This window comes from Ciconia boyciana, chromosome 5 (assembly GCF_034638445.1).
Source record: "Ciconia boyciana chromosome 5, ASM3463844v1, whole genome shotgun sequence".
Lineage (NCBI taxonomy): Eukaryota > Metazoa > Chordata > Aves > Ciconiiformes > Ciconiidae > Ciconia > Ciconia boyciana.
The window spans coordinates 53,860,671-53,873,925 of record NC_132938.1 but is presented as its reverse complement, the minus strand read 5'-3'; the positions used below and the strand labels follow the sequence as shown (position 1 = coordinate 53,873,925).

Sequence of the window (13,255 nt, the reverse complement as noted above, 5' to 3'; positions counted from 1 at the left end):
TGCGCTTGGGCAAGAGCTGGCCGTCTGCAGCTTCAGAAACCATCAGACAAACGAGTGGGGCAAAGAATAGAGGAGGCTAAACCTCTTTTACCTATCTACTTTGCTTTTTCCGTACCCAGGATAAATTCAGACAAAGAACACCCGAGTAACTTCTGTTTAAGCACTTCAGACTGTTGCTTAATTCAGGGAGGAAGGAGAGCAGCTACTAATCAAATATAAGATTATTGTTACATTGCCGTGGTCTTTGAGAAGCAGAACACGCAGAGTCCCTTTCTCCTTAAGCACAGAAGAATAAATGGATTATTTCCTTGCTCATAAATCCAAGACAGTTTTCTATTCACTTCTGTTAATTTTCTATTGACTTCCACACTCAAAGCTTCCCTGATTTTTGAGTTCAAATTTGTTTCTGGTGCACAGAGACAGAGAGTAACCATTTCTTCTGGCTGTCTCTGCAATCAGTTCCAAGAACTGCCTCAGTCCCTTGGTGTTAATTCTTCCTCAAGATTAACCATTAAGCAAAGACATCCAGTGTTTCAGCTAAACAAGTTCATTCCTCACCTAGTATTTTCAACAGGGTTTTCTTAGATATATTTTATATATACTTCCTCTAACCTCCTTCAGCATAGCAATACACTGGGGACACAGTGAGCTTTAGAAGTAGGCTGGCTACAGAACTGGGTAAGTTCTGTCATCTGGAAGCAAATGCAAGTATTTCTCTAGTGCATTTATGCTGGGTTTACCAGTACTGGTTTCTATCATGATTAGAGCAGTTGCTGCTGGAAAGTCACTACTGGAGCCACGGGAGACGCCTCGCTCCTTCAAAAGTAGAATTCTGTTTTTTGGGCAGGATGAAGTATTTCACTTAGGTGCTTCACAAGGCACCTACAGCTCTATTGCGTGGTAGCAAAACTAAGGCTTAGACATTGATCCTTTTGTCTCGCTCACTTTGCCAGATCACCCTCACATACTTCCAGGAACAGAAAACTCCTCCTACAGCAATAACCTGGAAAAGAAAAAAAAACAACCAACCTCCCCCTCACCCAAAAAAAGACAAAGTTCTTAAACCCTCTTCTTCTTAATCCACTTTAATTTCCTTGAAAGTGATTGTGATATCAAATGATTCATTTTGTTGAATCACAAAGGATGAGGTGGAGAGAATTTTTTTGGGGGGAACTCTCACATTTCAAAATGTTGAAGTGAAGGATTTCTCCCCCTTCAGCCTTTCAGTGCATATCTGCAAACAGGGAGTGTGCTCTCCCTGCCCCGGTCCTGCTCCTGCTCAGGACTCCCCAGGGGCTTCCTAGTGAGACCATCCAGTACTTTTCACGAGATGAAGCAGCTTAATGTTTTTAAGAAGGCTTCTCTTTAAAAGCTTTTGATATATGCTTGTTAAGTAATACATTTGTGTAATGTTATCCCTGCTGAAACTGATGTGGATGGAATCGGGCAGGCAGCACATGTTGCATTACATTACAAGGCTTAACATTTCACTAATTGCATTGGCCTCCTTCTGTGAATCACAGATTATTCTCCTACTCATAAAGCACATCTGATTCCTTACGTAGTTGTTCATGCAATGTGATACAATTGCAAGGGTCCACGAGGGGACGAAAACTCGTGATTTAACTATCCAAATGTAAACAGAAAGCATCTCCAGCTTTCATCAATACTTTGACCACATACAGGAAATGAGGAACAAAGCTCTCTTCTCTTCTGCAACTTGTACACAGATATTTAATTCTTAACTCTTCCTTCCCTTTTACAGAGGGATAAGAAAACACTAATTGAAATACAAAAAGCAGCTGACTGCCCCTGACTTGGCTATGTGGTTTTTTCAGTTCCATGAGGGAACTTCTGCAGGATGTAATGGGAAACAAAGCATCAGTACAGAGACCACCAACGGGTACGGGTCAGCCGTCAGCTGACATACCAAGGACTTCCACTCTGTGTCTCTATGCTGAACTGCATCTTCTGAACAGATGGACCCCCTGGCTATTCATCAAGAATTTGTGCTTAAATGTCCTGTGTGCATGTAACTCCCTGTGAGTTGGGAAGAGTGTCATTACTCCTCTGCTAAGCCGGAGAAGCTATTAGGATAAATGCATGCTGTAGGGTAACTACATTTTCCTTACCTTGGCCAGTTCCTGATAAATAGAAGTGCTAAGATAAAGAACGTAAATAGTCTGCCAGCTAACTCGGGACTGAGCATTACTTACATGAAAAGCTGAAGCAAATGCACTAGAAAAAGTAATTCCAAATGCTTCAACTAAATGAGCCATCACAACCCTGCACAACCTCAAGTGCAAAACCAACACCTGAGACAAGAGCCCGCTGAAGTCAGCACAAGTCCTTAAGCCAGTTTCACTGGGCTTTGGATCAGGGTCTTTTATACACAACCACCTGGATCCGTGAACTTTCCTCCTACTTATGAATAAATCCAAGCAAGTGTTTCTGAACATATGCAACTGTGTCTAAAGGTCTGCTTTTTACTGCTTTTGCTCTCCATGTAGCAATTTGAAGATGAATCTTTCTGCTGATGCTTTTCACTTTTCTATACACAAAAGCTCCCTGCTGCCGGCAGCAGAGGAAAAAAGTTATCAGCTAAACCCAAACCCCCAAAATTGCAGGCTTCTTTGTACTCATTACTTCTCTAAGCTGCTCTGCTTCAAAAGCAAATCTCGTTATTGCTCATTTAATGATCTCATTGATCATTAAACATTGCCTTTTACTAGAGCTACAGTAACACTGGAAGGACGTTTGATTACGAATGGATAATTTCTTTCAAATGCATTCATGACCCTACTGTATACTTTTTACAAAATATCATAAACAAAGCAATGCAATATGCATGAGCAAAGCAAGCTGCAAATATTAGAACATGCTTATATTCACACAGATGGTTGTTTTAAAGTACAATCACCTTTTTTTTTTATGGTTATATTTCAAATCAGAAAAAAGCAATGAGAACATTAATTCACAATAAAAAGTTTAAACATGTCAACTTTTCCAAAAATAAAAACCTGGTACTTTCAATCCCCCCCAGCACTTCTTTGAGCAAAACTGTTTGCAAACTTAAGTTGCATTTGGCAAACATTAGGTCTGTCTGAAGCTGAATTTCTCTTGCTGAATTTACTGCTTGCTAAAAGAGAAGGCAAATTGCTGAGCTCTATTACATATAAACATAAAAGGTCAAGCGCCTTTGCTGCATTTGCAGATTTCTAAATACAGGCCTACTATCCCTCATTACGGGGCTTAAAAATTAAGAAAGGTATCATTATTCACTTCCTATATCCTATACTAAATGTTCATTTGCTCAAGTCTGTAATAGCAGCATAACACTGTAATTAAAAAAAAAAAAAAAAGGCAGGGATGGGGCGAGGAAATTGCTCAGGAAGTTAACACGACGGCTATATCTAAATAGTGAAACTTCTGGCTTGAGTGGTTTTATTCTCCTGGGCACACAAGTAGATGCACTAACTGCAGGTTACCAGTCTCGATAAGATGGTCACGTCTTGTCCAGTGCAAAAGTTGGCTTGCCATAAAAGCCTGCTTGGGATTTCCCTTCCAGCAGGGAAAAGCCTGCTGCATGGTCATGCACTTACTCCCATTTCAGCTCAGGGAGAGCTAGACCCTTACTGTTCCCAAAGCGAGCCGTCAGGAAATGCTTCTGCTGCAGATGTTTCTACTGACACACACAGTAAGCAAGCTATCTCAGCGTAGACTTACAACAAAGCACGGCTAAAAGCATGAGATGCTATGTCTTGTTTCAAATCTTCTGCTTAACTGTTAACGCTGGGGCGCAAGGTGGAGCAGCAACTGGGAAAGAAGAGGTGGGGAAGGGCTGGCCACAAGTCGATAGGCAGAGTGATCCTGCAATGCTTAGGGAATCACGGGGCAAGAGATCTGCCCTGTAGTGTACTGATCCCATAATAGCCTGTGAATGCTCTGAAAGGGACATCTGCCGAACTAAATCTTGGATTTAATTTTAATCCATGTGGCTTCCTCTGCATTTATCTAGGGCTTTCAAACAGAGAGGAGAGCCTCCGTGCTGACCAAGAAAGAAAATGTGTCATTTAGTTAAGGTCTTCGCATCCCTGTATAAAATGCACAGAAAGCATCCTTTTGCTGACTTGGTGACTCCGTGCAATCGCCAAACATACACCACGGGGCTCAGCCGACCGCAAGAAAACTAAGTGTTGCTCCATGACCAAAGAGCAAATTGTCCAAATGCAAACTGCTGAGTCATGGGGTGTTTCACCACAGATCCTGCCATGAAAATGCCTCTGCCACAGTCCAAGGGCAAGGTGTCTGACCTGAACAGATGCCTCCCCACCCAGGTTTTATACTCACTTCATTTAACAGATCATGATCTTGACCAGTTTGTTCTCTCAGTCCTAAAGCTTCCAGAAGTTGGACAGAAGCAAAAGACACTTTAGGCGAAGAGCCTCATGCAACAAACTGGTACACAGTCCCAGCTTGACTGCATACAACTGGCAGTCCAGCAAATTTTTCATGCCGTCAACAGCTGTTGCAGGCCGAAAGGGCAACAGAAATGGAGAGCTTAATCTGTAAGAAATCAGCAGCAGAGGGAGATAAGGTTAAATCAGTTCAGCGCATTACTAACTTCATTATTTTAAACTTGCGGGCACAAATCACTTCCCATTTTAGGAAGCACAGGAATTTATTTGATTGTTCACATGTGCAGTGAGCAGAATCTGGTAGAAAGGAAGAATTATTTTTTTCTTCAGGAGAAGAAACCTACCTCTTGATCGTGTAAAGACCTGTACTCACCTGAGTAATAGGTGCTCCTGAGCAGCAACCTTTGTAAATCCTACTGTTTGTGTAACCATGCTCTCTGCCAGACCCTAAGCTGCTCAGAGCAGCGCTGAGGGGAGGGAATAATGCCTGCCCATAACGTGTGGCCTGAGTACGGCTTCCACTGGACAGGGACCAAGTTACCCATTCGAAAATACAAAGTTAAAGAGTTGGTCCTCAGCACAGTTCTGCCACAGGTTGGAAAGCTTTTCTCCTGAATCTGCATTAAAGGTTTCCTATAGGCAAAGGGGAAAAGGGCTTTTTACTACCTCGTCGTTCATTTGAGGTATAATTGTAGCACAAAGAAGTGCTTGTGCTTCACACCAACTCAACAGAGGGAACTCTTGGAGTGCAGGTACAGTTTTAACTTATTAACCACCTCACATCAAAAGCAAAAGCTAGATTACCAGTGTTCGTACTAATGCTTTACCACGTATTATCACTGGCAACCCTGCCAAGGTAAGAGGAAACTACTGTCTGTTGAAAACAATCCCTGGAGAATGCCTTCTGCTTTCCCCTTGAGAAGGTTGAGAACCAGAACCCACAACATACTGCTGTGTTCCACTCTCTGCTCCAACATCATGTAAACTGAACTTCTCAATGGCTCAAAATCTTGCAAATGTTTGTAAAATAAGTTTGTTTCATATTACTTCCATTTACTTCTCTCCAAGAGCAAAGTTTTTGAGACCTGTAAATATTGCTTCAGTTTTCTGCTAATGAAATGGGAAAAAAAAAATCTCAGCTGCTTCTCTGCAACTGAAGGAACTGTCATGCCCCATAGACGCTGCTTTATGTGTAATGAACAATTAAAAACTGGTGAAGTAGGGTTTTAGTTAAACCACTTTAAACTTCCCTTTTCGGGATGCACTCACAACCACCACCCCGCCCATTGACATGCTGGAGGAAAGGAATGCTAAAGCATAAATCTGCAGTCAAGGCAAGTCCAAAAGCAAGGAAGTGCCACCGTTAAGGTTGGCCTTGACAATTTGCCTCAAAACTCATATGACGCCAGTTCCAATTAGAAGACACTTTGGGTGGGGGTTTTCTGTAAACTTTCTCTTAGCTGTAAAGGCTGCTGGTGGTTGAAAACTCAGCTGTTGACACCGGGGGAAAACATGTATTGCATGGAAATGAGTTGACCTGTGGCAAATGATTAATGGTGGGAGCTACAAGGATCTGGCACCTGCTCATCCCAGGGGAGAACGCTTTGGTTAGCGCTGCTCTCTGCACCTGCAAAGAATGCCCACAATTGTTTATTTATACAAAGTGAAGGAGGCTTCAAAGCAGATTTGTGCAGTACATATCAGACCTATCTCTTTAGCACCAGAAAGCTTTGCTCCAACGCTACTGCGTTCTGGTCGCACACAAAGAGGAAAGCAAAGCATGGCAGCACTGAATGGACTTTGTTAAGGTGAAAGTACAAATCAATTGGAAAAAGAAAAAAACAAACAAAAAATCACAACATCTATGAGTGATGAGAAGCAGTAACATCACAGAGCTCCAACAACTAATGTGCATTACTCATGGACAGAGTTTGCTCGCATCCTCTTTCCCCTTCTTCACTGATAACGGCAAAAAAATACATCTTAAATCACTTTGTTCTTTATGACAAAGGCCTGGAAGTTATATTTTCTTTTTTTGTTTGGTTCTTTTTTTTTTCCCCTGGCTCCTCTGTTTTAATGAGATTGCAGCTATTTAAGGCATTGTTCTATAATTAGATCAGATACTGGAGGACTTCACATTAGTTAGAAATAATCCGAGACAGCCGTTTCTTGGCTTGCTCCACACTTTTTACATTTAAAAAAAAAAACATCATCTGACTCAGCTCCCTAGTGTCTATTTTATTATTTTCTTCTAAATGGCACTTGAAAGTATTTCTTGCCCTTGAACACAAGCTGAAAAACTCCAGTACCCGATTTGCTGTACTAGTCCAAGAAAGTCACAAAGCTTGCTTGTTATCTGAGGGAATGATGCATTTGCTCTGTGTGTGTGTGTGAGAGAGAGAGAGGGGGGAGAGAGAGAGTCATGATGGCATACTTGTCACGGGGAGTGGTTTGCATATTAATAAACAGTATATATGAGCCTTTTCCACCGAGGCCAGCACTCAGAGGGACTCCTGTGCACTGAGGAAAGGACCACGTATCACTGCACCAGAGTGAGTTCTGTTTCGGCTTTGCTTACTGCCACAGTCTGGCCCCTCTCTTTCCCCTTTCTTCTTCTAATCTTATTCTGCCCTCCCTAGGGCTGCTGTTACACCAGCTGCGTGGGGGTTATCCTTGTCAATTATGCTTCATGTAGAGCACGTACCGAGAGTATTTCATTTTTAGAGTTTTGTTAGGTTTATTCAACATAAGTCTCTGACTAGTGCTACTGGCATAGCAAGGGATAACCATGAGCTCTACACATGGGCTGCAAGTGTAACTCAAGTCCCCCATCTATATACCTCCTTTGCTACTTACAGGCATCTTTAAACTGCCTGCTGTACTTAAGACATCTGTACAATCACATGCACTGCTACAATCAGCCTCCAAAACTTCTGGACTGCTTTTCTAGAGGCAAAAAGGTAGATCGCTAGCCTGTTGTTACAGCAAGCGCCTGTTTCTCACCAGTGCCTGATGCTATCAGTAATGAGCTACTTTGATAAGGAGGATACTTGTCAGAGAGACGCCTTCCAAAGAAAAGACAACCTCATCAGCTAGCAGCAAAAAGTTGGTGTGGGGAAGCTCCTGGCATTCTGCAGGGAGTTTTCAGTAAGTGAAAAACCATTTCGAAGCAATATTCTATTACATGCAAAGGCTGACTTATATGCATCCACTTACGTAACCAAACCAAATCTAGGCTAATGTCAGAGGAATTAGATGAACGTTACACAGCACCAGCCAATTCTTCCAGGTCATTTTTGTGTGCTATTCTGTCCATTTTCCAAATTCCTATCTTCTGGTTCACCAGTGGATTAACATACTCTCATCCTAATTCCCACCATTATTCTATAGAGGAAAACCTCCTGCACCTGCTTCCACTTGCTATATTTTTCTCGTTTTCAAAACTCACAGGGCTTTTTTGCTGTTGATTTTTGTCTTTGACTTCAAAATGATATTCTGAATATCTGTTCAGGATTTTTTTTCTTTAAGTGCCATCATTTGCCTGTGTGCATAATCCTCCCACACACATTTCCTCTGCTAAAAGCCATCCTTCATTCACTGCTCGTTTCAAACTATCCGAGCAAACAAACCATAGCTATGAAGTATTTTTCCTGGACTTCTATGCTCCTTAGAACTGTTTGTAAACACTGGTACTTTTATACTCAAAAGTTGCAACTTTTGTAAAGAAAAAAAAAAATAATCTAGACACAGCGGTCTTTTGTAAATTTACCTTTGTTTATTCTTTTGTTTTCTTTAATCCAAGATAGAATCCACCTCTCCCTAAAAATGCGTACATAGTGTGAATTACTCCCTGCTGGAGATGCACACATGTCCAGACACACAATCAAATCTATTTGGATATAAATAAGACTGAACATCTCCAAATTTTAAACTGAAAACCTTTTGCCAGTTAGCTCAAGAGGGGGAAAAAAACCCAAAACAACCTGCCAAATCCCACAGATACATTTTAACATGTCATCATTTTAAAGAACCTCACTTACGTGGAGTCGATCTGCTAAAATTCCCATAAAATAAGCTACTACAATGAACAGAAAAAATGAAATGCTTAATTTTGCACCTCTTTAGAAGCAACTAAAAACATTGCTGGAATGACTCTGTAAAGCATGAGGATGAAATGGAATAGGAGAGAAAACAAGGACATTCAGATGTGTCAGACACATCTACACTTTGGATTTGGGTAGCAGATGGCAACGGGAGGAGGAGAACAAAGAAAGGTATACAAAAAGGATGGTTTGAAAGGTCTCACAATCTTTCTTTAGTTGATGTTTGACAACAGGAAAGAACAAATGTGGGATGCCAGTCTCTGTAACTGTATGCCTCAGGTAAATGAGGATTTTGTGCCAGGGTACTCTGGGGCGGAGCAGGGAACCTGCAGCAATGGGCACTGCCCCAGAGCCAGACTCTGCCTGCTGTTTCCATGAGCCGGGGTGCAATCGGCTGCAAACAGCTGCCCGGACACTACTTTCTGCTTAAGTGTAGGGACACATAGGTTAGGGTTTTACATATCGAGCAGTTTGTGACCATAAGGCATGGAGTCTTGGACGTTTACAGCTTATGGCCAAATCTGGTGATCCCCCAGGCTTCTGGGCAGGTGTTGCTCAGGGCTGTAGGTCCACACTTCCCAGTGCTGCTCCTCTCAAGAAGTCTGGCAATGTCCGAAGAGCGCTTTAGTGAGGCCCTGCGTCTCCTCAGGCTCACTCTGGCTGCAAAAACAATTTCAAAATATCTGAAAATACATGAGATCTGTGCCTCAGCCCAGGGCGCTGGTGCCTCCTGGGCAGGGTGGTATATGCCAGGTGCCCTAGGGCAGAGCAGGAGGACACCAGGAATTCATGACCAGGACACCTGGTGGGTGGTGTTGGAAAACTCTGGAAAGTGAATAAACTTTGCCCAGTCTCACCCATCCTGGCTACAAGGAACATATATTGTGCTGAAAAACCTACCTAATCTTTCGTGCCTGTAATTTTGTTTCTTTTTGGCAAGTTGTACAGTGGATTCACAACATGCGACAGTTCAAAGTAGTTTAGACTAGCAGGGGAAGGAGTTGGCGTTTGTACTCCCCCTTGTACATACACACACACAGGTACACGTGGCTGGGATAGGAAAAAAAGCTCATTTTTTCACATCCAAGGAAAGATGCTAGGTGGCCAAGACAGTTGTTATACAAATTACTGTGCTGGACAAGCTTGAGAGTTCAGGAAGTGGACATGAAATCGTCGTGGCAAAACCAGCAGCTGCCTTTGGGGAGCTGACTAAACCACTGCGCACACAGCAACGTGACTCGCAGCTGCGCTCTTTGCTTTGTAGGGATATTGGGGGGGGTGCTGATTTATCTGAAGACTACAGAGACAGATGCAAGGCATGAATTTTACAGCAATGACTGGTGCTGGCAAGAGTTAAGGTTATTTAGGCTTTTGTTCTACCACAAAACGCTTCAGGGAATTCTTAAAACATCTGATGAGGAAATAAAAGACTTAAATAGTCTCTCCTGAGAAATTATCCTAACCACTCCTTAGTCTGCATCTTTCTTGAGATCTCTCCTCTTGCAATTTTATTTACCAGTATTTTGTGGTCTCAGGTGTGCAATTTATTCATTTGAAGTTCATTACAGCTTGGGAGGCTGCACAAAACACTTTTAAAAGTTATTTACATAGAACTGGGGCCGAGTAGCTGCAAATCAAAAGGCTGAGGATCAGACAGAAAGCAAAGTCATCACAGACGCTCAGGCCCTAAACCGGAGCGCCTGGCACGCAAGGCAGAAGGAGCAGCACGCTGCCGAGGCAGCCCAGCGAAGCTCCGTCCGTCACCGCCTCTCTGCCTCTCATACCTGCTGTGTAAGCGCTCCCTCAGTCCCTTCAGTTAAAATGAATGGGGTGAGCTTCAAACACCTGAATTCTTATCATTCTGCCTGCACTTGCTGAGGGCAGCCACATGCAGAGCAGCAGCGAGGAAGTCAGCGTGAAGAAAGCCAGCGGACCCTGGTGTTCTCCTTCAACAACAGTCTTGACAGTGACCACCCATTCGCTGTCCGGTCACAATGAACTCTCACCTTCAAAAAAACCCTAACAGAATAAGTATTTGTCTAATCCTCCTCTTTCACCAAGATGTGCTTTTTTCCCAGTGCTCTTGAAAGATTTTTTTAGAGCTCCGATTTCCCACATCAGCAAACCGAGCCTGGAGCTTCCTTGGACAGATAATTGCTTTAAGCTCCCCACAGCCTCTTTTTTAAACCCACACATTGACAGATCAGGCTTTGAAAAGCCCTCTCTCACACAGCAGAGCTTTACTTAGGTAAACTTTACTTTACTCTTAGGTAAACTTTTTACTTTACTTTTTCTTAGGTAAACTTTTTACTTTACTCAGGTCACTTAACATACTCATATCATTAGTAGTCCTCAGTAATCCCACAGCAATGCCTTAAAAACTCTTCTCATGTTAGGAGACTAATTTCTACCACAGGTTGCAAATAACCAGCACACTGGGAAAAGACATGCAAATTCCCACTAAAAAAAAATATGTGCTTTAAGCTGTACATATATGTAATCTTTAAAATCATGCTAAGAAGTATCAGGCTACAACCATTACATTTGGGGTTGTTATTTCAAAACTCAACCCTACATCAAACTGCATAAACATGTACTTCAGATGATTTGTGTATTAAACAGAAAAGAGTGTGCAGGTTTTATCTCTTTTCTCTCCAAGGTCCGGATTGTTATCTGGCATAGAAAAAGAAGGGATCAAATGAAAATATTTATTTTCTATAGCTGGGGCAAAGCGGGAAAAGAGACCACCACTTTTCAGAAAGAGAGTTTATGTCAGACAGAGCTGACAGGAACTAGATAGAATTACTTAAAGCTTTTCATGTTATTCTCTGTCAAAACACAGACTGCTGTGGAAATCTTCCATTGGAAGATTTGCAGTCTTCCATTAATCTGCCAATATTCTCCAATCCTTCTCCCCCAAAAGGAGGGCAGAAATGTTCTTATTTTCTTTGCTAAAAAAGGATTAATAAAGACATCTTTTGGCAGAAAAAAACACAAACCAACAAATCATTACTATTTTTAGTTTTCAAAGGCTGAAAATATCTCTTAAGCCTCTAATATTTTTGACTCTGTGTTCAAAGCAGGGGAAGTTTATGCTTGAGAAAAGGAAAATGAGCATTCTTCCTTTTCGCTGTGCAATAAGAGAGGACCATCCTGATTCTTCGATTCTCTGTTTCCTAACGGGAATCCCAAAGTGATTAGCTTCCCCATTCAGGGAGTACATCACATAAGATACCTACCGTACCCCTCAGTTTTTTCCAGGGAAAGGCAGAAGTTATTTGTCTTAGTGTTACTTACGTCCGGATGAACAGCTTGGATTAAGCCAGTGCCTTTGCCAGGCAGAGTTGCCAACCTTCCTCACAAGCAAGGACTCAGAAGGAGACCAACAGCCACCCCGTGGCTGGTTCTTGCTGGCACAGACAGATTTCTCACCATCAGACTCTTTTCCCTCCAAAAAGGGCCAATACATCACTATTTCTGTCTGTAATGTCAACTCTGAACTTAGACTTAAAATATAAAAACGGAGAATCTTTAGAGAGAATAATTTTTCATCTGAGGGAAAAAATTTAAGGCATTCCTGTAGCAACCGATTTGATCAGCAACCAGGAGGAGAGCTGCACCGTGCCCTGCAGACAGGGCAAGGCTGGTTTCCAGCTGGCTCCTGCCCTTTCAGCATTGCTCAAGCAGGAGAAGGTAACCAAGCATGCCTTTCCCCAAACCTTTCTGACTGTTAGGTTAGGTGGGTTAAATGAAAGGAAGAAATACTGGACACCGACATTTTCTATCTTTCCCACCTTGCTAAAACTGCAAAGTGCATTTTATAAAGTTATAGCTGTGGAAGCTTTTCTTTACTTGCCTTCTACAATAACTATTTAAGTCTTGTCTCTCTGGTTCATTCCTCTGAAAACTGAAAATTTAAAAAATGAAGGCGGGAAGACTCACTTGGACAGAGAAACATTTTTTAAAATTGAGGAAGGAGAAAGCTGCTTTAATACTCGGCTCTCCAATTACAGGGATGAGGAATTCACATATCTGAGAAGGACAATAAGCAAGACAGGCAAAACTGAACTTAATATTCCTAATGTTTCTCAGGTGAAATAAGGCAGAGTAAGTCTCTTTCCTGGTTAAAAATCTTTCTTTGTACTCCATAAAGTAACACAACTCTCCCCAACCCCTAAGGATCAGAACCAAAAATCCATGCTTCATACTTGGATAGGTCACTCCTGAGAGCCTAAGGAAAAATTCTCCTTTAATGTGTGAAGACTCTTTTGTCTGTATATACAAAGCAAAAACCCCGTACACCCAGCCAGCTTCTCTTCTTTCCCTTTCTAAATTGAGTTTCCTAATTGACATTAGCACTACTGGGCCCTGTGACTGGGAGTCAGGAAAAGAAGGAATAGTTTTCCCTCTGAAATGCCAGTATTACCATTAATGGAAAATGGTCAGCTGATACTGCTTATAAGAACTTCAAGCTGTGTACGTGGCATGCTACATCTAGGACATCACAGAAACACATGAGTCAATATATGAATTGGCTGAAATTCCACTGCCCCCTCTACCCCAGTAAGATACCCAAATCAGGCTGTTGGGTATGCATCGATTTCAAATGTACTCATCGAATTTCCAGGCCAACTTTGCAGAAACACCTTGTAAAGAAATACCAACTGCTTTAAAAGCAGCACTAAGAACAAAAAGAAAGAAAAACGTCCACCAAGCTTTTCAGCTTTGGCTAGA

At 42.1% G+C, this 13,255-nt stretch overlaps 1 protein-coding gene across 3 annotated transcripts in view; it reads left to right on the top strand.

The window, feature by feature from the left end:
• The first annotated feature begins 6,892 nt into the window (after positions 1-6,892).
• HPGDS (hematopoietic prostaglandin D synthase) overlaps positions 6,893-13,255 on the top strand; it is a 33,159-nt gene continuing 26,796 nt past the window's right edge. For 2 of the 3 annotated variants that reach the window (XR_012042448.1, XM_072861204.1), the window contains exon 1: positions 6,893-6,970. Coding sequence is in view for 1 of the 3 variants with exons in the window: in XM_072861204.1 (XP_072717305.1) it covers positions 6,893-6,970 (78 nt within the window). In the remaining 2 variants the exon portion in view is untranslated. The remainder of the gene's footprint in view (positions 6,971-13,255) is intronic. The other variant, XR_012042449.1, reaches the window with a different exon arrangement.